At 48.7% G+C, this 18911-nt stretch overlaps 7 protein-coding genes across 7 annotated transcripts; 6 read left to right on the top strand and 1 right to left on the bottom strand.

The window, feature by feature from the left end:
* The first annotated feature begins 2737 nt into the window (after window positions 1-2737).
* VC83_07728 (uncharacterized protein) lies at window positions 2738-4179 on the top strand. The gene is made up of 4 exons (XM_024471294.1): window positions 2738-2931; window positions 3108-3245; window positions 3299-3574; window positions 3631-4179. Exons 2-4 carry the CDS (start codon window positions 3144-3146, stop codon window positions 4003-4005), a joined length of 753 nt encoding a protein of 250 aa, XP_024320908.1. The 5' UTR covers window positions 2738-2931; window positions 3108-3143; the 3' UTR covers window positions 4006-4179.
* A 211-nt stretch (window positions 4180-4390) lies between these two features.
* Window positions 4391-5721, top strand: VC83_07729 (uncharacterized protein). The gene has a single exon (XM_024471295.1). The coding sequence runs from the start codon at window positions 4580-4582 to the stop codon at window positions 5531-5533; it is 954 nt and encodes a 317-aa protein (XP_024320907.1). The 5' UTR covers window positions 4391-4579; the 3' UTR covers window positions 5534-5721.
* Window positions 5722-5903: 182 nt separating this feature from the next.
* VC83_07730 (uncharacterized protein) lies at window positions 5904-8165 on the bottom strand (the record flags this gene model as incomplete). Its single annotated transcript, XM_024471296.1, has 1 exon — window positions 5904-8165. One exon carries the CDS (start codon window positions 8163-8165, stop codon window positions 5904-5906), a length of 2262 nt encoding a protein of 753 aa, XP_024320944.1.
* Window positions 8166-8416: 251 nt separating this feature from the next.
* On the top strand, window positions 8417-9892 carry VC83_07731 (uncharacterized protein). Its single transcript, XM_024471297.1, has 3 exons — window positions 8417-9126; window positions 9187-9752; window positions 9806-9892. The coding sequence occupies exons 1-3, from the start codon at window positions 8528-8530 to the stop codon at window positions 9841-9843; spliced, it is 1203 nt and encodes a 400-aa protein (XP_024320836.1). The 5' UTR covers window positions 8417-8527; the 3' UTR covers window positions 9844-9892.
* Window positions 9893-12847: 2955 nt separating this feature from the next.
* On the top strand, window positions 12848-14510 carry VC83_07732 (uncharacterized protein; the record flags this gene model as incomplete). Its single annotated transcript, XM_024471298.1, has 2 exons — window positions 12848-13072; window positions 13290-14510. The coding sequence occupies exons 1-2, from the start codon at window positions 13031-13033 to the stop codon at window positions 14508-14510; spliced, it is 1263 nt and encodes a 420-aa protein (XP_024320886.1). The 5' UTR covers window positions 12848-13030.
* Window positions 14511-16620: 2110 nt separating this feature from the next.
* On the top strand, window positions 16621-17479 carry VC83_09672 (uncharacterized protein). Its single transcript, XM_024473085.1, has 2 exons — window positions 16621-17169; window positions 17223-17479. Exons 1-2 carry the CDS (start codon window positions 16935-16937, stop codon window positions 17330-17332), a joined length of 345 nt encoding a protein of 114 aa, XP_024328853.1. The 5' UTR covers window positions 16621-16934; the 3' UTR covers window positions 17333-17479.
* Window positions 17480-17515: 36 nt separating this feature from the next.
* On the top strand, window positions 17516-18537 carry VC83_07733 (uncharacterized protein). The gene is made up of 4 exons (XM_024471299.1): window positions 17516-17874; window positions 17931-18015; window positions 18068-18456; window positions 18511-18537. The coding sequence occupies exons 1-3, from the start codon at window positions 17621-17623 to the stop codon at window positions 18185-18187; spliced, it is 459 nt and encodes a 152-aa protein (XP_024320887.1). The 5' UTR covers window positions 17516-17620; the 3' UTR covers window positions 18188-18456; window positions 18511-18537.
* Window positions 18538-18911: the final 374 nt, after the last annotated feature.

Consider the following 18911-nt stretch of genomic DNA (forward strand, 5'->3'; position numbering starts at 1 on the left):
GATCAGCGCAGAGATCTTATAACCAAAATATCGATCAATTGAAGCATCGAAGCTTCCAAACCATCGTCACCAGCAGCATCGTTAGCCTAGAATGACGACAGAGCATCTGCTTACTACACTGAAGAGCCATAAGAAGCTCAGGCAGCGCCAACTTCCTATCATAGAAGCGACAAATTGAATAGACACTAGCCTAGGCAGGCATCATCAAATACGCTCTTAGTGTAGAAAAAGGGGTAAAGCCTATAGTGGCCAATCTAAACGAAGAACTAGGCATTAGCAATAAATCAGAGCCCTTTATCATATGGTTTACGGGCAATGCCTAGGCCTATTCGATCATGGAAGCCACCTGTAGCTCCGATACTCTAGACACAATCAGTGTGTAATGGTGGGTGCACCAGATGTGAGAATCTAGCCACCCAAGGAAGGGATGATTTTACTAAGACAACACACTGTCTTAGGAAACAGAGCCAAAGGGTCGTAGCTTAGACTATTCCACAATGCAGCAATCAGGTGTATGATGTAGTGGAGTGGTTTAGACAAGTTGTAACAAATGTTGAGTCTGAGAACTAAGGGATAAGTCAGAGGTTAGTGTAATGGTGGGTGCACCATGTCATACTGACATTCGTTGCACTCAGTTTGCTATCAAACTCAAGAGCAAACTTAGAAATCTCCTCCTCAAACCTACAAGTCAACATACATATCTTGGCTTATCACACCAACAACAGAAGCAATACTACTCAACGATTGCTGCAAACTCTTCTACTACATCTGTTTATGCTACATACATCACGGCATATCATTTGGACACTCATTGAACAAGTTATTAAGAAAATCTCCTCCTTAAGGGGGTGGGCCAATACTACCACATGGCATATCTCTACCAACTAGAGGCCTAGAAACATGAACGATAGCTCTAGAAGCTTCTACAACCCTCTATGATTCATTACACGTCATCGCTCCTTAGTTACCCACAAGATTGGTTAAGTTATGACATAATTTATCTATAGGTACTCTGACCTTGGACCTCCTTTTCACTTCCTATAGGCTAGGAACCCAAGAGATGGTTCTATGGGATTCTCTTACGTTCACTACATGATTAGCAAGCTAGTTGTGGGTCGCACTTGATTTCTAATACATTTACCAAGCCTGGTTAGTCATGGAAAGTCATGGAAAATGAGAGAACTACACTCCTTTGGCATAAATAGGATTGCCCTTTCCTTAAGAAAGGGCAAGCAGACAATACAGTAAATCGACTAGCACATACTTCTACGTCTTTTCCAAGCTTCCAAGCATTCATCTTGTTATTCTCTGTTTTTGAAAAGTCAGTGAGGTGCTAACCTCTGACTTACCCCTGAGTTCTCAGACTCAACATTTGTTGCAACTTGTCTAAACCACTTCACCACATCATACACCTGATTGCTGCGTTGTGGAATAGTCTAAGCTATGACCCTTTGGCTCTGTTTCCTAAGACAGTGTGTTGTCTTAGTAAAATCATCCCTTCCTTGGGTGGCTAGATTCTCACATCTGGTGCACCCACCATTACAGAAAGGGCAATCCTATTTATGCTAAAGGAGTGTAGTTCTCTCATTTTCCAAGACTTTCCATGACTAACCAGGCTTGGTAACTGTAGTCGACGTAAGAGAATCCCATAGAACCATCTCCTAGGTTCCTAGCCTATAGGAAGTGAAAGGAGGTCCAAGGTCAGAGTACCCCTATAGACAGATTATGTCGTAACTTAACCAATCTTGTGGGTAACTAAGGAGCGATGACGTGTAATGAATCATAGAGGGTTGTAAGGAGTGATGTCATGTAATGAATCATAGAGGGTTGTAGAGATATGCTATGTGGTCATATCGGCCCAGTAACTAAGGAGCAATGACATGTAATGAATCATAGAGGGTTGTAGCAATCATTGAGTAGTATTGCTCTTGTTGTTGGTGTGACAAGCCAAAATATGTATAGTGACTTGTAGGTTTGAGGAGGAGATTTCTAAGTTTGCTCTTGAGTTTGATAGCAAACTGAGTGCAACGAATGTCAGTATGACACTAGGGAACGGACTGAAGCTAGGAGGGTTTTAGGATTCGAGCCATGAATAGGCACAGGAATAGAGCCCGTAGCCCGTAACAGTATAATATAGTAGTTAGAATAGCTTCAATTATAAGAATATGCATTACAAAATTATCACTTCGGGCCCTACTGCTTCATGACTGTATTTTCAGCTTATATTCTCTACCTACTGCCACGGATCCTACAGATATTCTTCAACATAATACAGCAGTTGTGTTCTATAATTCAAATGCTTCAAAATACAATGATAGGTAGACTGTTACTAGAAAAAGAGAAGTATATAAAGCCTTACATGTCTGTGAGTCTAGGTATTTCCTGTCTAGCAAGTGTCATATATGCGGTACTAACTCTAGGTAGGGCTCAACATTCGGCGCACGTATAATTCCATAATTCCAATTCGATGCATCCCCGTACATATACAAGGCAGCAGTCCAAATGGTATTTTCCGCTTTGTGAATGTTTGTGTGTTTGCGTGTTTGACGCCGTTTGTTGCCGATTTAAACTGTTTGTTTGTTTGTGTTGTTATTTTTGTTGTCGTCGTCGCCTCAGCCTCAGCCTCAGCCTCGGCCAGCCACTTCTCATCTTCGCCTGGTGGTGAAGAAATTGCGGCGCTTTCCGATGTCTCCGATAGGCTCGACTCCTGTAAGCAGCTGATGGCCAACAGCGGCGACAACCAGGTTGTTGGGGTGATCCCTTTTGTGTACGCACTACCAACTGTAGGTGAGGTGTCGATCGTACTGTACCTACCCATCGCCAACTCACAAGAATCTACCGCCCAACTCATCATCGTTCCTACTGGACTGAGCTTCCATTTTTCTAGCCAACACGTCGATAAACGTGAAAGAAAATCATATCCAAGCTTAGGTAAGTCTAGAATTACCCTGCAGCTCACTCCGAAACAAACTCCCCATAATTCGAGATGCGGAGAACCCTTCGACTACCTCGGCCCACTTAGTACAAGTGTAAACAAACTGGGGGAGCATCCCCGATCTGGCCGCTCGACTTGACCTCATAACTGACACCTCGTCCCACATCCACAGATACACACAACCTACCTCATACCAATTTCCATCACGATGTCGGTCAAGTTCGAAAAGGACACCGTCAAGACGACCGTCGGCGCCGCGAACCAGGTCGCCACGTCGGCTGCTGGCAAAGTCGCCAATGGCTACCTCGCCGTAAGGCTTCCCAATCTCGAATTGCGCATCCAATTGACTGACACGGTGTCCAGGCGTACCTCACGCAGCTCCAGAAGAACCCTCTCCGAACCAAGATGTTGACATCGGGGTCCCTCGGTGCTCTACAAGAACTGTTGGCGGCGTACATCGCAAAGGACAGGAGCAAGCATGGACACTACTTCACCTCGAAGGTGCCGCTGATGGCAGCGAACGGCGCCTTCATCATGGCCCCCGTCGGCCACGTCCTCGTCAGCATCCTCCAGAAGATCTTCGCCAACCGCACGAGCTTGAAGGCGAAGATCCTGCAGATCCTGTTCAGCAACTTATTCGTAAGTCATCGCATACGAACCCTGCCGCCAGACCACAGCTAACAGTTCCATTACAGATTGCGCCAATCCAGAACAGTATCTACCTGACCTCAATGGCCATCATCAACGGTGCGCGCAACATCCACGCGATCCACTCGACCTGGAAGGCCGGATTCATGCCCGTCATGAAGGTATCCTGGGTGACCTCCCCCATCACGCTCGCCTTCGCGCAGCAGTTCCTCCCCCAGGAGACCTGGGTCCCCTTCTTCAACATCGTCGGCTTCCTCATCGGCACCTACATCAACGCCAAGACCAAGAAGAAGCGTCTCCAGGCTCTGAGGAAGGCGCACTACGAGTCTGGCGGCGGAAGGCCGGACGACTACCCAAGGCCCGGAATGGGCGGAGCGCCATCGATGTCCGGTGGTCTCGGTGGCCAGAACCCTGTCTACTAGGCGGGAGTAGGATGGGTGGGACGGACGTGTTGATACGATATCCATTGGCTTGTTATTTTGTCTTGTTAATCTTGTTTTGGAATGTTTGGGTGCTTTTTGGAAGACCAGCATATCCGAGGATACATGGAGACATTTAATCTAAATAAGAAATGCAAAAATGATAGATCCAAATGGCTCTTGTTTTGATTGCAGCGTTGATTTTAATAGCCAGGTTCCCCTTGTCCCTGGCTACTATGCATGAATTTTGATACTAATAAGGTATTATATACCAGGAAGACGCCCAAATTATGCCGCGCTTTAACCCTTTGCTCTAAACAACAAGTTACTCGGGGGGGGGTAATACGTAAACAAATACTCACGTGACCACAACCCTCCCACTGATACAAGTCAACCTCGGCAGAAGCTCCTGTTATCGGAAATGGGACTCCACCGAACTACATGTAAAAACTATATTTTTCTAGCCTCCAAAACCCCTAATCTGTCAATACACTCTTAAATAACAGGCGCACTCATCGTCATCTCTCTTTTACAGGGCGCCTATATTTCCAGCGATCTATCCAGTCTCATATTCAAAATGGCCGACATTCAACTTGACACGACGCCCATTGCGATCCCGGAGCCCGCCATAATCACCGAGCCCACGGCTATCTTAGAGTCCTCAGAGCCCACGACCACCAAAGAGCTCGCCAGCGTCCCTGAGACCATCCCAGAGCCCATCGCCGTCTCCGCGCCCATCACCACCACCTCCCCCACCGTCTCCCCCCCCGCCTCCCTCCCCCTCGCAAAGCCCTCGCCCTCCTCCCCCGCCTCCGTCAAAACCCTCCAATCCTGGCTCCCCCTCTACCTCACCAAAACCGACCGCCTCCTCACCCACTTCAGCCGCATCATCTCCACCCCCTCCGGCACCGATGCCACCCTCCTCACCCTCGGCTACTCCTCCCTCGCCCTCTCCTCGCTCCTCACCCGCCTGTCCGCCCCTTCCCCAAAGCACACCCTCGCCGCCCGCCGCCTCGCAGCCCTCTACGCGCTCTGCTCCGATGTGCGCATGTTCGCGCGCCTCTTCGGGCTGTTCGGGATGTGGCAGTGGGGGAAGAGCGCGGTTCTCACACCGTCCGCTGATCCGGTGGAGCGCCATATTGTGAATGCACAAGTGCTGGTGAATACCATCTACCAGGTCCTGGAGAACGGGGCGTACCTGAGCTCGAAGGGGGTGCTTGGGTGGACGCCGGAAAATCAGGGGAAGGCGTGGATATGGAGTAGTAGGTGTTGGGCTGCGCATACGGCGTTGGAGTTCGTGAGGTTAGCGAGGGAGAGGCAGGTTAGGAAGAGGAAGGCGTTGGGGGAGAAGAGTGACGAGGCTGTCAAAGATTTAGCGTGGAAGAGGGAGGTGTGGATTAATTCGGGATATGCGCCGTTGACGATCCATTGGAGTTTGGAGGGGGGGATTATTAGCCCCCTGACGGTTGGGTTGTTGGGAAGCTTTGTGGGTGCGGTGAAGATGAATAGGTTGTGGGAGGCCACGGCTTAATGGGAAAAGTTGGTGGTGAGAACTGAGAGCCAGCGATCGTGAGTGGTTGGGTTTTTGGTAGAAGCGGTGGGTGTGTTTGAATATACGACCTCGAAACTTTAGAAGACAAACATAGTGTATATTTACGGAGGAAATATCGGATACCACAATACATATCATTTCAAGAGAAACATTATACGATTATACCAAGCCAAATCCAAAATATATGCTCGCTATGCTGGACTCCCCCCAAATCGCCAATATCGCCAAACCCCACCCGGCGGTGCCTCTAAACGCTCTTCCAAAATGCTCCTCCAAATTCTCCTCCAAAAAACGCCTTCCCACATATACACAACAGTCATCCAAGTATACATCCCACCACATCACCCCCTCAATAATTCTCCGGCACGCCCGTAAAATCCGGAATCGTCTTCTGACAATTAAACTCCGGTGCATACGCCTTCGCTGGCAATATCCCCGCCGCAAGACCCCTCTTATAACTCCACTGCGTCGCCGTCTCCGTCTGCCACGTCCAGTAGAACCAGCCCCACCCGTGCTCAAAACTATCCATCTGCGCCTCCGCAAACATCTGCAGGAACTGCTTGTACCCGTCGGAATACTGGTTCGGATCCGCGTTCGCGGTTGTGCAGGAGCATGTTGGCCCACTGTTGTTGGTGGGGCATGTTGCTGAGAGAACACGCGTTAGGGGGTTCCCTGTGTCGTACGTCCCTTCCCAGCGATTTCCCCAGCCGACGTTGTTCAGGTACGTGGCGCAATCGGTGTCAGCTTGCGACCACTCAGCGAAGAGCGTAGGTCCAAACCCCGTGCTAACGTCCATGCTCTGCTCCGCCTGCCCCGTCCAGCCCGTGCAGGCGTACTTGACTTTCGCCTCTTTAGTATAGACGATCTGTCCCACGTTGAAAATCACGTACTGGTGGACATCGAGCACCAGCCCCTCATGGCCCTGCAGCTGCCCCTTCCAGTTCTCGAGACCCAGGAAGCCGTCGCCGAAGACGATGGGGCAAGTGATGCCGTTTTGGCGGACGATGGCGTATGCTTTCTCGGTCCAGGCGTAGACGTCGGTTGGTTTTAGGGCCGTCATTTTGGGCTCGTTGACGAGGCCGTAGAAGGCGATGATATTTTTGTAGCGCGGCTGCGAGAAGAATTTGGAGAGGGAGCGGTGGATCTCGAGGGATCTTTCGGCGTTGATGTTGCCGTTGGCCCCGTTGAGCCAGCCGATATCTCCTTGGCGCCCGCTGTGGTTCCAGCCATTTTGGCTACCTGGCAAGCCGTGGACATCTAAGTTGATCCGGAGACCGTACTTGCGAGCCCACTCAATCCCTCTGAGGAGGTATCGCCATGCTACGCCCTCCACATAAGGCTCGCCGTAGTAGTTTTGCAGCGCCCAGTATGAGAATGGGATCCGGACGTGGTCTAAGCCTGCATCTTTGATGTCTGCGAACGTCTGCTCCGTCACGAATGTGGAATAATGCTTCTCCAAAATGTCCTTTGCGGGAGTCGGGCCTAGGTGCTCACATAGCGTCCATTCATCAATAATCCCAAGCCTCGTGTCATAAGCACTGAACAGCGAGGGCGTGATAAACGGCTCTATCGATAGCCAGCCCCCTACATTGACACCTCTGGCGGGCCTGCTGGCATAGGTTCCCCATGGCTGGTTTAATGCTGGCACTTTGTCGTTTGCCTTCGCAGAGTCATCCCATTTTGAGAACAACCCTATTACTGGTAGCCCACCGACCTTTTCGCCAGTGTATGTGACGTTAAAATCCGTTGTGTCATACCAGGAGAAGGGATCCAATCGCGTCCCCTTTACAGCTGCTGGCACGCTGGCAGGATCAACGCCGTTCAAATTCGTATTCGCTGGTCCTGTCGCAGGCGGATTTGCCGCCGTTGTATTTGCTGCGGCTGTGGTGCTGCCCTTGTTCTTGTTGGAAAGAACAACGGCAACGGGTATAATAATGGCAAGTAACAAAACGATAACTCCGACAATGATCCATACCCGCTTTTTCCTCTTCTTTGCGTCTGCTTCCGCCTGTTTGTCGTAACCTCCTCCTCTTATATATGATAACCTCTTTCCATCGCCTTCTTCTAGTAAAGCGCCGCTCACTACTCGCCTCTTCTTCTTCTTATCCCGCCTTGGTTTGTCGACACCGATCGCCTCATATTTCTCATTAAATGCCTCCCTGTGGCGCTTTTTCCTTGGCCTTTCCGCCTTTTTCTCTGGTTTTCCCGACCTTTCTTTCTTATTGAGCTGGTTGAGTTTCGCTAACGAATCGGCGGATAAAGGTTGCGAGCTTGATTGTGAGGAAGGCGGCTCCTCCCTTGATCGGGAGTCCCTCGAGTCTCTCGAGTCTCTATCAGGGTTTCGTGATTTCCGTCTCGCTCTTTCCCTCCTTCTTTCCTCCCTTTCAAGCACCCTCTCCGGATCCCTTTCGAGCCGTCGCCGCTCCCTATCCGGGTCCCGTTCGCGGTGTCGTCGCTCCCTTTCAGGGTCTCTTTCCCTTTCGCGTCGTCGCTGCTCCCTCTCTCGCTCCCTTTCAGGGTCTCTTTCCCTTTCGCGTCGTCGCTGCTCCCTCTCTCGCTCTCTATCTGGATCTCGCTCCCGATTCCTGGGTCGTTCAGCCTCGCGAGGCATTCTATCCTTGCGACCAAAACGATAATTCGATTTATTCAATTGTATCTGCCTCGGTTCCAGAGTAATAGATTAATCGGTATCGTCGACATCTTTTGCGACCGTATCCTTGCATCTCGTAATTGCAGGGTCAGCGTCGTCACTTGGCGGTTGACGGAGCAACAATCGCGTGGCCTGTGCGACGATAAGGGTCTGGAAGCGGGATGGACTTGAGGATACAACTCCCACCACAAGCCGCAGGTAGCCGATAAGCCCTCCTCGCCCGCATTCCTCATACTTCAACGCTTTGAAAAGAATGGAAATATATCCCTTTGTCTCTCTTAACTTCATAATTCATTCTTAAGTCCTGTAGAGTGTTGCTCAGCATGAAGTCTCTCAGGATAATCCGCCCTACGGCACAGGTCTTACGTGCCGTCACCTCATCCGCTTCCTCGACCGCAACTGGCCGCCAGTACTCGACGAGCCCTCCAAATGCCCGGCTCAACATACCGACAGACTTCTCCACAACCCCAATCCTCAGTCACTCCTCTCAATCAGCTCTAAGAAACCCCGAGCTCTCAGCTGAAGTTCGAAACAGCACGACGAAGCGCATGAACCTGTTCCAAGCCATCAATGACGCACTCTCGACCGCTCTGGCAACAGACGACTCGGTGCTCCTCTTCGGCGAAGATGTGGCCTTCGGAGGAGTATTTCGATGCTCGATGAACCTGTCACAGAACTTTGGCAGCGACCGCGTCTTTAATACACCGCTTACTGAACAAGGAATCTTGGGTTTTGGGATTGGGCTGGCGGCCGAAGGAATGCGGCCTGTAGCCGAGATTCAGTTTGCGGATTATGTATACCCGGCTTTCGACCAGCTGGTGAACGAGGCGGCCAAGTATAGGTATCGTGATGGAACGAATGGGAGGGGTGTTGGAGGCTTAACCGTTAGGATGCCTTGTGGTGGGGTTGGTCATGGTGCTTTGTATGTTCCCCTCCGACATGTTTCGGTTTCTACCCAAGTAATGATGCCAACCGAACACAGATACCACTCGCAATCTCCAGAGAGTTTATTTACACATATCCCCGGCCTGCGCGTCATCATGCCTCGCGGTCCCATTCAAGCAAAGGGCCTGTTACTGGCGGCCATCGCCTCGAACGACCCTTGCATCTTCATGGAGCCCAAAGCCCTCTACCGTGCTGCGGTCGAGCAAGTCCCTGTCTCTTCATACACTCTCCCTCTATCATCCGCCGAGATCCTCAAGCCAGGTTCCGACGTGACTGTGGTCTCATACGGCCACCCTCTCTACACGTGCAGTGCGGCGATCGAGCACATCGAGAAGGACTTGGGATTGAGCGTTGAGTTGATCGATTTGAGGACGGTATACCCGTGGGACAAGGAGACTGTGCTGAAGAGTGTGAAGAAGACGGGACGCTGTGTGGTGGTTCATGAGAGCATGATTAATGCGGGTATCGGGGCTGAGGTTGCCGCCGCTATCCAAGAAGATAAGGAGACGTTTTTGAGGCTGGAGGCGCCGGTGAAGAGGTGTGCGGGATGGAGTATACATATGCCGTTATTGTATGAGAAGCTCAATATCCCAGATGTTGCGAGTAAGTTACCTTCCTATATAATTCGTACGACAGATGCTGACAGGTGTGTGAAGGGATTTATGATAGCATTAAGCAGGTCACTGAGTATTAAGAGCGTTGATAAATATATAGATAAGAAATTGAAGTTGCAAATTCAATAATAGCTTCCAAGTTATATGTTGACTATAGGCTACATAGACAGTCTAATGAATGTGATATAGGAAATTTAACGCTGGAATCTCGACGTGGTATGGGCCCGAGCTGCTGCTGCTTTAAACTGAGCTCAAGTGGGCCTAACTGAGCTGTGGATGAGCTTGCCTGAGCTCGGGTGAGCAAGTTGTCAGTATTAGCAATTAGCAGAGAGGATATCCCTTACCACATACTCTGCATTGTGGTACGTGCATCATCTATTAAATATCGTAGTAGAATTGAAGCCTGGCAATCAAAGTAAAACATCTAATCCTGACTTTTCTAACGTTGTTCCATATTCTAGTGTCTAGCTCGGACTACAGCTTTAAAACTAATTCTTCTTTAGTGGAAAATGCACACTTTTGCCATCCTCCTTGTCATGAAAGCACACTCTTGTATAGTGGTCACGTTTATCGTCCCTTGTGTGGTTGCCTTCCTTGCATATTATTTAGTATAGAGTAATCTAGGAATCCTAGATTACTCTATACTAAATAAAGATACGGACCTGTGTGAAGTTCACACAGGTTCGTATCTTTCGATTTAACTAATACTACGTTCTCTCTCTAACTAAGGTGTATTATAGACGTTAAGCCAAGCAACATACTTGCGAATTATGCGCCAGGTGGAGTTCGGTTTAAGGATGTTCAACTAGCTGATTTTGGGAGCACTGTCCATATGGATTCTACTTATGCCCTGGATGGGGACTCTATAGGAACACCTATGTTTGGGAGTCCAGAAGCACATCTGCAAATGAGTTGGGGTACCACAACTGACATCTGTCTTTTGGTGCAACGGTAAGTTTTAAATTATCCCTCTATACTAAATTATTTAATGGTCTAATTTTATTGTTACTACACTTATCAGTCTCATGTACGGATAAGGGTTCCACATCTTTAAACCAGGTGTTTGGGTAGACCGTGATGAATACGAGGTCAAGATTCTTATGAGACACCATAGCTGCTTCGGACCATTTCCAGAATCATACGAGCAGATTGCGGACCAGGAAAGGTTAGCGGTTTTAGTATGGATAATGCAAAACACCCCTCCGGAGTCGATGAGGCCTTTCCATCTTACAACCGCCCAAGAAATTTGCAAAGAGGATAAAGAGTTTGTGCTTAAGGTGATGAAACTTGACCCAAGAGACCGGCCGACTGCCCAAGATCTTTTAGAAGATAAGTGGTTCCAAGAAGATTGACATAACTTCTGAAGTCCAAATTCTTAGCGCACAGGGTGTAGTGAGGCTGTCGGACCTGACCGCGCAAGCGTGCACTAGAATGCAGCTTCGAGGGAAATCAAGGCTATGAGGGGTACGGATATCACGGCAATTATCTCGCATCTACTACACATATGTTCCCACCTCACAACTTAGATTCTCGTTTGTTATGCTTTATTAGTGGATAGGGGGAGTTCATCGATGTTGGTGAGGCTGGAAGTGTTCGAGGCTGTGAGATGAAATATGTCAAATTACGAGTTTCATAGAAAGTATAGCTAAGGCTATGATTTATTCAGTTTGAATTGCAGTGCGTAATGTTATGCTATCTAGGGGTGACCTATTAACAAAGACTTGATTAAAAATATCATACTGATTTGGTGTTTTTGGTCGGTCAACCCCAAGTGATGGCATATCATAATTCAATGAACGTAGAGCTCGCTAAGGATTGAACGGAAACAAGCTAGCTCTACGGTATGCTAACTCGATATTGTGGATGAGTACATACATCAAGTCGTGCTTCTATATATGCCTCCATCTATTCATACTTCTAGATGCGCGTAAGTTGAGCTTGGTTGAGCAGAGAGAGTGCTGCTATAAGACGCTTTTTAAAAGGTCCAAATATTGCAACATCTAATGGCTAGAGCAAGTGCGATGTATGAGGGGGAAGGATTAGAAGTATAATGCAGTTCTGTAAGCAATGTGCAATAAAGCTCCTACTGATATGTGAATCATGGCCATCGCATATGAGAAGTTGATATTAACCATCTGCCTTTACACGTGTAGTTGGTTCAAAGATGCGTTTCAACCACTCTAACCCATGAAGGTTGCTTGTCTAGCCTTTTGCATTTGCAGAGAAGAACCACTCGTTGATAATTGTAGGTGGAATCCATGATTAGAGAACGTTCTTGCCCTTAAAGATCCCGAGGGGTAGGAGAATGGTTCCATCTGCACATATGCACTCTACCATAGAAACCCATTCCTGACGCCTAGGATGCGCTTGATGCTTTGTACGAAGTGTGGAATCTAGTATAATCCGAGTAGATCCTATTATCCCAATTGAAAATCCAGATTCATCCATGTTATATGTATTTTCTTGCGTGATCCCGAACTCTTAAACCGCCTGTGTGTATGCATTAAACCATGCATCAAGCACTGGTTTTGTCGCGCCATCGATGCGTACAGTTTCAATCCGTCGCCTAATGGCGATTTGAAGGTGAAGGTCAAAATTAAGTGACCGATGTGAGCGGAGTTCTTCAGCTATTTCTTTCAACAACCGATGCCCTAGAGAATAACCGCTAATGGTAAGGCCCTTGATCCACTTCAGAAGTACCTGCTCTTGCGCACCTGAGAGATTCTGCTGTTGCTGGCGGGCTTGGGAGCGTGTCAAACCTCCATTGACGCGACGCGTCACAGAACTCTTTGGCGGCCCTAACACTTGCTCCTAAATCAAGGCAATTGTATTCCAAAAGGCACATTTTTTTACCTCCCTCTATCAAAAACTTCCCCTGTTTTGTCAGCCAGATATTTTGGCGGGGTCGTTCCTTGGCGGTGGATCTCGAGGGGTTACTTTGGCTGTAGTAACCAATGCCCTCCAGCCATTGAAAATGACATCATGAGGGGAGGGGATATTGGCATCTTATCTGCTATTTAGCGGCGATGGAGGGGGTGGGATTATTAAGCCATAAGGCCTGTACGCTTTTACGCCACGCGCATACTTTATTGTTGGTGTATATATATTGCGATTTTTCCTCTCCCGTTCTGTCCGTCTGTCTGTCTGAAAGCATTCGTTTCTTCTGTTTATAGACAGCTTTGACGTAGTCGTTCTTCCGTCGCATTGTCAAGCTATCGCTCTCGCAACACACCGCCCTTCGAGACAGTGGAGAAGAATAACTTCAAGATGACGGCTCATCAAGATATTGAGAATAAGGCGCAAGCCGGGGTAAGTCCATTCCCATCCTCCTCCTCCTCCTCCTCCTTGCCCTCCTCCTTGCCCTCCTCCTTGCCCTCCTCCTTGCCCTCCTCCTTGCCCTCCTCCTTGCCCTCCTCCTTGCCCTCCTCCTTGCCCTCCTCCTTGCCCTCCTCCTTGCCCTCCTCCTTGCCCTCCTCCTTGCCCTCCTGCTCACCCTCCAAGAAACGCTTAACCTAACCCCCTCCAGATCTCCTACTTCACCCCCGCCCAAACCCCCCCTGCCGGTACCGCCCTCCCCAACGGCACACCCATCCCCAAACTCTTCACCCCCCTCCACCTCCGCTCCCTAACCTTCCAAAACCGCATCATGCTCTCCCCCCTCTGCCAATACTCCGCCAAAGACGGCCACCACACTGCCTGGCACCTCACCCACCTCGGCGGCATCCTCCAGCGCGGCCCCGGGCTCACCATGATCGAAGCCACGGCCGTCGTCCCCGAGGGCCGGATCACCCCTGAAGACAGCGGATTGTGGCAGGACTCGCAGATCGAGCCGCTTAAGGCTACTGTCGGGTTCGCGCACTCCCAGAACCAGAAAATCGCGATTCAGCTGGCTCATGCGGGGAGGAAGGCGAGTTGTGTAGCGCCGTGGTTGAGCGCCGGTGCGGTAGCGACGGAGGCTGTAGGGGGGTGGCCGGAGAATGTCCTCGCTCCCAGCGCAATCTCTTTTTCCCCCGGCAACTTCCCAGACCCCAAGGCGATGACGGTCCAGCAAATAGAGGAGTTCAAAGTCTCCTTCGTGGCGGCGGCGAAGAGGGCGGTGAAGGCGGGGATCGATGTGATTGAAATCCATAATGCGCATGGCTACCTGCTCCACGAGTTTTTGTCGCCGGTGAGCAATACGAGGACGGATAGCTATGGTGGGTCGTTTGAGAATCGCACGCGCTTGACGCTGGAGTTGGTGAGGTTGGTGAGGGGGTCGATCCCGGAGGGGATGCCGCTTTTTATGCGGATCTCGGCGAGTGATAATTTGGAGCATGCGGATTTCCAGGGGGAGAGCTGGACGCTCGCTGATTCAGTCAAACTCGCGCCTCTACTCGCCGAAGCGGGCGTGGATCTCCTCGATGTCTCGAGCGGAGGAAACCATCTAGGCCAGAAAATCGCGCCGGTCCCAGGATACCAGGTTGAGATGGCGAAGATGATTAAGAAGGCTGTTGGGGATAAGATGGCGGTTGGTGCTGTGGGGTTGATTCACAGCGGCAAGTTTGCGGAGGAGATTTTGCAGGGGAAGGGGCCGGGAGAGGAAACGGTGGAGGGGGTGGATGCGATTTTTGTTGGGAGGGGGTTTCAGAGGAATCCGGGGCTGGTGTGGGATTGGGCGGATGAGTTGGGGACGGAGATTCAGGTTGCAAATCAGATTGGGTGGGGGTTTAAGGGGAGGGGGCCGAGGAAGCAGGGGAAGAAGTCGTAGATAGGGAGGCAGAGGGGTTATAGATCTTAGATGAATAGATCTTAATTTTCAGTTCTCAGCCAGAGTATTATGGAAGCCTTGTTCCTGCCGCAGACACCTCTATCAAACGAAACAAACTTTACCAGCGACTGTCTATTCTTTGGAAAAAAAACTTTCTGCACAGTTGGAATCATCGGGGGCTTGCGCTTTCATTCGGATACATCACTATTATAACCGAAATTCTCACTTGAAAGTGTAGCTATATTCCTGCCGACAGCGTCCCTGTCACTTGTATTCCTGTCGTCGTATTCCTGTCACCACATTCCTGTCACCACATTCCTGTCACGGTATTCCTGCCTCCAGTATCCCGCCGCCGCCTCCCAACCACAGTTCCCTTAATACCATATCCATACCGCAGTATCCATATCACCGCGCGGGTCCTGACAATTGGAAAAGTCATAAGAGTTGGATTAAATCCATCGACCCCTCGTACTCGACCGACGCTTTTATCAAGGTAGACTTCAGCTAAGACTAGTTCTATATCCTTCCCCGCATCGCGATGCCCCTTGCCAGCGTTCTTGCCGTAACGGTCCTTCCGTCTGTGTTCCTTCCTCAGTATTCATACTAAGACGCTCTTTCCTTCACATCCCTTCTTCCCGTGTTTCTGCTGCCGGATTGCTAGCGCCATAGTCCTGCCGCCGTGCTCCTGCCGCCACAACTCTCATCCATCACCGCCGGCAACCCCTTTACTCCTTCCCCATCACAACCACAACAACCGTTCCTCCCTCTCTCTTCATCAACACATACATCCCATCTTCCCACCCCCCATTAAATCGCTTCTTCTCGTCAAATCCTCGTCTCCATGAGATTCATTGATCTCCTTTTATTTTCAAAAATTCATATCTCCAGCTACAGGCATCGGAGAGAGTTCTCACATAAGCCAAAAAAAATTGCAAAAAATAGAGGATTCACCTGGAAGGGGGAAAATACCCGCACCCAACCACTGCATGCTTCTTCTACAAGCCTTTGAACTTCGTGGTGTCCTCCAGGATGATTGCGAGGTACTGAGCGGGCCAAACGAGTGCAGATCGCTGTAAGCTCCTTCAGCCACGCAGCCATCCCAATTAATAGGTGACAACATAGACTGCATTATATAGTTGGTTTCGGGGTCACGCCTTGCACTTTATTTGCAAATACAGCAACCAGCAATGCTTTTTATAACTTGAGGTCAATATGAGAGGAGTTCTCATATTGGAAGGATAGTTTGGGAAAATTAGAAGAGTTGAAAGCAATGCTGTGGTAAGGAGTAAAGGGAAAGCTGTTCTGCTGCACTCAATAAAGGGCGGCGAGGGCGGCGATGGAGCGCGAGCGTAACCGTACATCATTACACAAAGGCAGCGCCAACTTCCTATCATGGAAGCGACGAATTGAACAGACACTATCGAATACGCTCTCGGCGTATCGAAGCTTTTAGAATCGGAAGATCCAGTATCCGGAGGATCACGAAATGGCTGACACAGCTTCGGTATCAGGGCCCTGATCCCTGTTTCCGGGCCGAGGATTCAACATAATCGTCCACCCCCTTTATACGGATATCTGGAAGTGTGGCCCTAAGAGTATCCTTATATCTAGGCTTGACGGTAGCATTAATTTAATAAGCTAATAAATGATATATCGAAAGTTGTTACGAGACTGCAGTCACGGGTCTGCTTGCCTACCCGATTAGGCCATATCGAAATGTGAGGTGAACGGTATGACTCTTCCAATACTCACACAAAATAGCGATGGCACCCTCTAAATAAGTTATAATTCTTTTACTGAGTCTCCAGAACTCTCATTATCTTATAAAAAAGGGGTTTAAGATGGCAGAGTATTTGTTCTGTGGGTGTTTTCATATGTCAATTCACACGCCGTGCTTGGATGGCGCTCTAGTGAGCGGCCGTGTCACGCACTATGGCATTGCTTCAAAAGTTGGTTATTTTGTAATGGACTGTAAGGAAGGCCATCACGTGCCACCACGTGAGGTCCCTTTCATAAGCGGCCCATAGGGCTCGGTAAAATAGGGCACAAGGTGCATAGATAAAAGGGGTTGGAGGCCTCGGAAGAAGGCCTCCAGTCAATAGTCGATGTATCTACGTAGACCTATTGTGCTTACAGAATACGATACCTTCCTGCCTCCTGACCTGGTTCCCTGGACTCCCGTGAGACCCTTAGGCTTACGATCCTTACATGGACAATGCAACAAATAATGATACAATGATCAAGGAGCTTTCGAAAAAGCTGAAAGAGGAGCATGAGATAATATGGGACCCTAGGCGACATAGATTACGGTGTAACGGCCATGTGATCAACCTCGCTGTTTAAGCTTTTCTCTTTGCAAGTGATGAGGAGGACCTCTCACTGGATAATAATACGGAGCTATTGTCGTCGCCGACAGAAATAGAGATGGAGCAGTGGAGAAAGAAAGGTCCACTTGGTAAACTACATAACATTGTAGTTTATATCCAACGCAGCCCACAACGTATCGCCAGCTTTAAGTTGATGAGCAATAACCTATGTTTGTTGAGAGATAATTCAACACGTTGGAATAGCTGGTATTCAATGCTACAACGGGCGCTACGGGTACAACATGCTATAGAACTGTTCTGCATAAAATTCGAGGAGAATGAGAATGACCTCCGTAAGTACATATTTATGTCTCTTAAATTTAATTATTTACTAATATATAAGTAGTTTCACAAGGGGACTGGCAGGACCTTCGAAATATGGCCTGTATTCTCAAGAACTTTGCAGATGCAACACTTGCTACAGAAGGTTATGCCTCGAGCATTGATTTGGGCTAGGAAAGAGGGATAGGCAGAGACTTGGGTTTAGGAGGAACTAGAAGCAGGGGCGCTGTTGCAGAGGCAACACAGTAGGGGCGTGTTGGAACTGCGTTCCTGGTAGTACGCTGCACATGCGTAGCCTGTATACCAACGTGTATATATAGGGGCTTCGCCCCCCGTAGTTTCTCAATCAAGTCGTCAAACTCCAAATTTGTGTTCAACAAATATATGAGGGAGGACAAGTCAGTCGTTGGATGAAATAAACCCTCTTACGCTGTATACTTTTAACAATTCAAGGATAGAACCATGGCTATCCGTATTTTCGTTATCTGCAAATCCCACGAGATGCCTGGTTCAACCGAGGACAAGAATAAGTTAATGGCAAACATAGCCTGTCAAGAAGTTTTGAATCGAGACTATGGTGAATCCAAAGGTGATCGTCTATTGTGTGAAGGGACATATTTCTCGATTAATCAAACGTGTTTCCTTGTAATTGATAACGGTCCTGTGGATGCCACAACCTATGATATGCGGATGTTCAAATGGAAAGGACGAGAGCTGTAACTAATCATTCAACCCACTATATTTACTCGTAACTTGCTAACATAGATAACAGTGTCTCTGTGCCCAAAATACCCCCATACGCTCTCAAAAAGTTTAGAGACAAATACCAATTTAATCCAGCCGACAGGCCTAAATGCGTGAGCTCCCGTGCCTTTATAATTTGGATGTCTTCATACTGATCATCCACAGCCGGTGTACACGGACGAGAAATTCAGGGACAAATTCGGCCCCGATGAGCACCTGAGGGTCGTGAGAGCCATAGATGAGAAGAAAAGAATTGCAAAAGAATACGGCGCCAGCACTTCTTAGAGTGATATCCCATCGTGGACAGCCTTGCAATCTGCTGCTTCATTGTGCATAGGGGAGTTAGGCACAGAGGCGATAGAGGTAGAGCTCTCATACAGTATGCTCTGCGGTTCCGCTGGATATGTTTCCATCTGGGTACAACTTCACAACGTCGTTCAACGACATATATTATATATGTATATGATATATATCCCAGCTTTTATCAAAGAATTCCATGTTCATCCCCGTGGAACATTGTGTGACTGCTATCTCTGCTATTATCAGTAGTACAAGTAAGCAGCTATCCAGGCTATACTCCCAGAACATGCTAACAAGCCAAGTTAAAGCTCTAGGGAACGGACTGAAACCAGGAGGGTTTCAGGATCCGAGCTACGAATAGGCATAGGAATAGAGCCCGTAGCCCGTAACAGTATATATAGTAGTTAGAATAGCTTCAATTATAAGAATATGCACTACAAAATTATCACTTCAGGCCCTATTGCTTCATGGCTGTATTTTCGGCTTATATTCTCTAGCTACTGCCACGGATCCTACGGATATTGTTCAATAGGTTATGAGCCCGGGATCAGCGCAAAAATCTTGTAACCAAATTATCGATCAATTGAAGCATTGAAGGTTAAATACGCTCCTTGTATTAACAATTAATGGTGGTGGGGTACTAGCAACATCAGTATGGCAATATATCTAAAAACTCATGGTTAGGACTGAGCAACTTCGAGCACGCAGT

This window comes from Pseudogymnoascus destructans (genome assembly GCF_001641265.1).
Source record: "Pseudogymnoascus destructans isolate 20631-21 unplaced genomic scaffold scaffold_23, whole genome shotgun sequence".
NCBI lineage: Eukaryota > Fungi > Ascomycota > Leotiomycetes > Thelebolales > Thelebolaceae > Pseudogymnoascus > Pseudogymnoascus destructans.

Excerpts from the sequence above, each read along its gene's own strand:
- VC83_07729 (XM_024471295.1), top strand. The coding sequence starts at position 4,580 with ATGGCCGACATTCAACTTGACACGACGCCCATTGCGATCCCGGAGCCC.
- VC83_09672 (XM_024473085.1), top strand. The coding sequence starts at position 16,935 with ATGGAGCAGTGGAGAAAGAAAGGTCCACTTGGTAAACTACATAACATT. Across the intron at positions 17,170-17,222 it reads GGAGAATGAGAATGACCTCC|TTTCACAAGGGGACTGGCAG; the intron begins GTAAGTACATAT and ends ATATATAAGTAG.
- VC83_07733 (XM_024471299.1), top strand. The coding sequence starts at position 17,621 with ATGGCTATCCGTATTTTCGTTATCTGCAAATCCCACGAGATGCCTGGT. Across the intron at positions 17,875-17,930 it reads AAATGGAAAGGACGAGAGCT|TGTCTCTGTGCCCAAAATAC; the intron begins GTAACTAATCAT and ends CATAGATAACAG. Across the intron at positions 18,016-18,067 it reads CAGCCGACAGGCCTAAATGC|CCGGTGTACACGGACGAGAA; the intron begins GTGAGCTCCCGT and ends GATCATCCACAG.
- VC83_07728 (XM_024471294.1), top strand. The coding sequence starts at position 3,144 with ATGTCGGTCAAGTTCGAAAAGGACACCGTCAAGACGACCGTCGGCGCC. Across the intron at positions 3,246-3,298 it reads TCGCCAATGGCTACCTCGCC|GCGTACCTCACGCAGCTCCA; the intron begins GTAAGGCTTCCC and ends CACGGTGTCCAG. Across the intron at positions 3,575-3,630 it reads TCCTGTTCAGCAACTTATTC|ATTGCGCCAATCCAGAACAG; the intron begins GTAAGTCATCGC and ends GTTCCATTACAG.
- VC83_07731 (XM_024471297.1), top strand. The coding sequence starts at position 8,528 with ATGAAGTCTCTCAGGATAATCCGCCCTACGGCACAGGTCTTACGTGCC. Across the intron at positions 9,127-9,186 it reads GGGGTTGGTCATGGTGCTTT|ATACCACTCGCAATCTCCAG; the intron begins GTATGTTCCCCT and ends AACCGAACACAG. Across the intron at positions 9,753-9,805 it reads CAATATCCCAGATGTTGCGA|GGATTTATGATAGCATTAAG; the intron begins GTAAGTTACCTT and ends AGGTGTGTGAAG.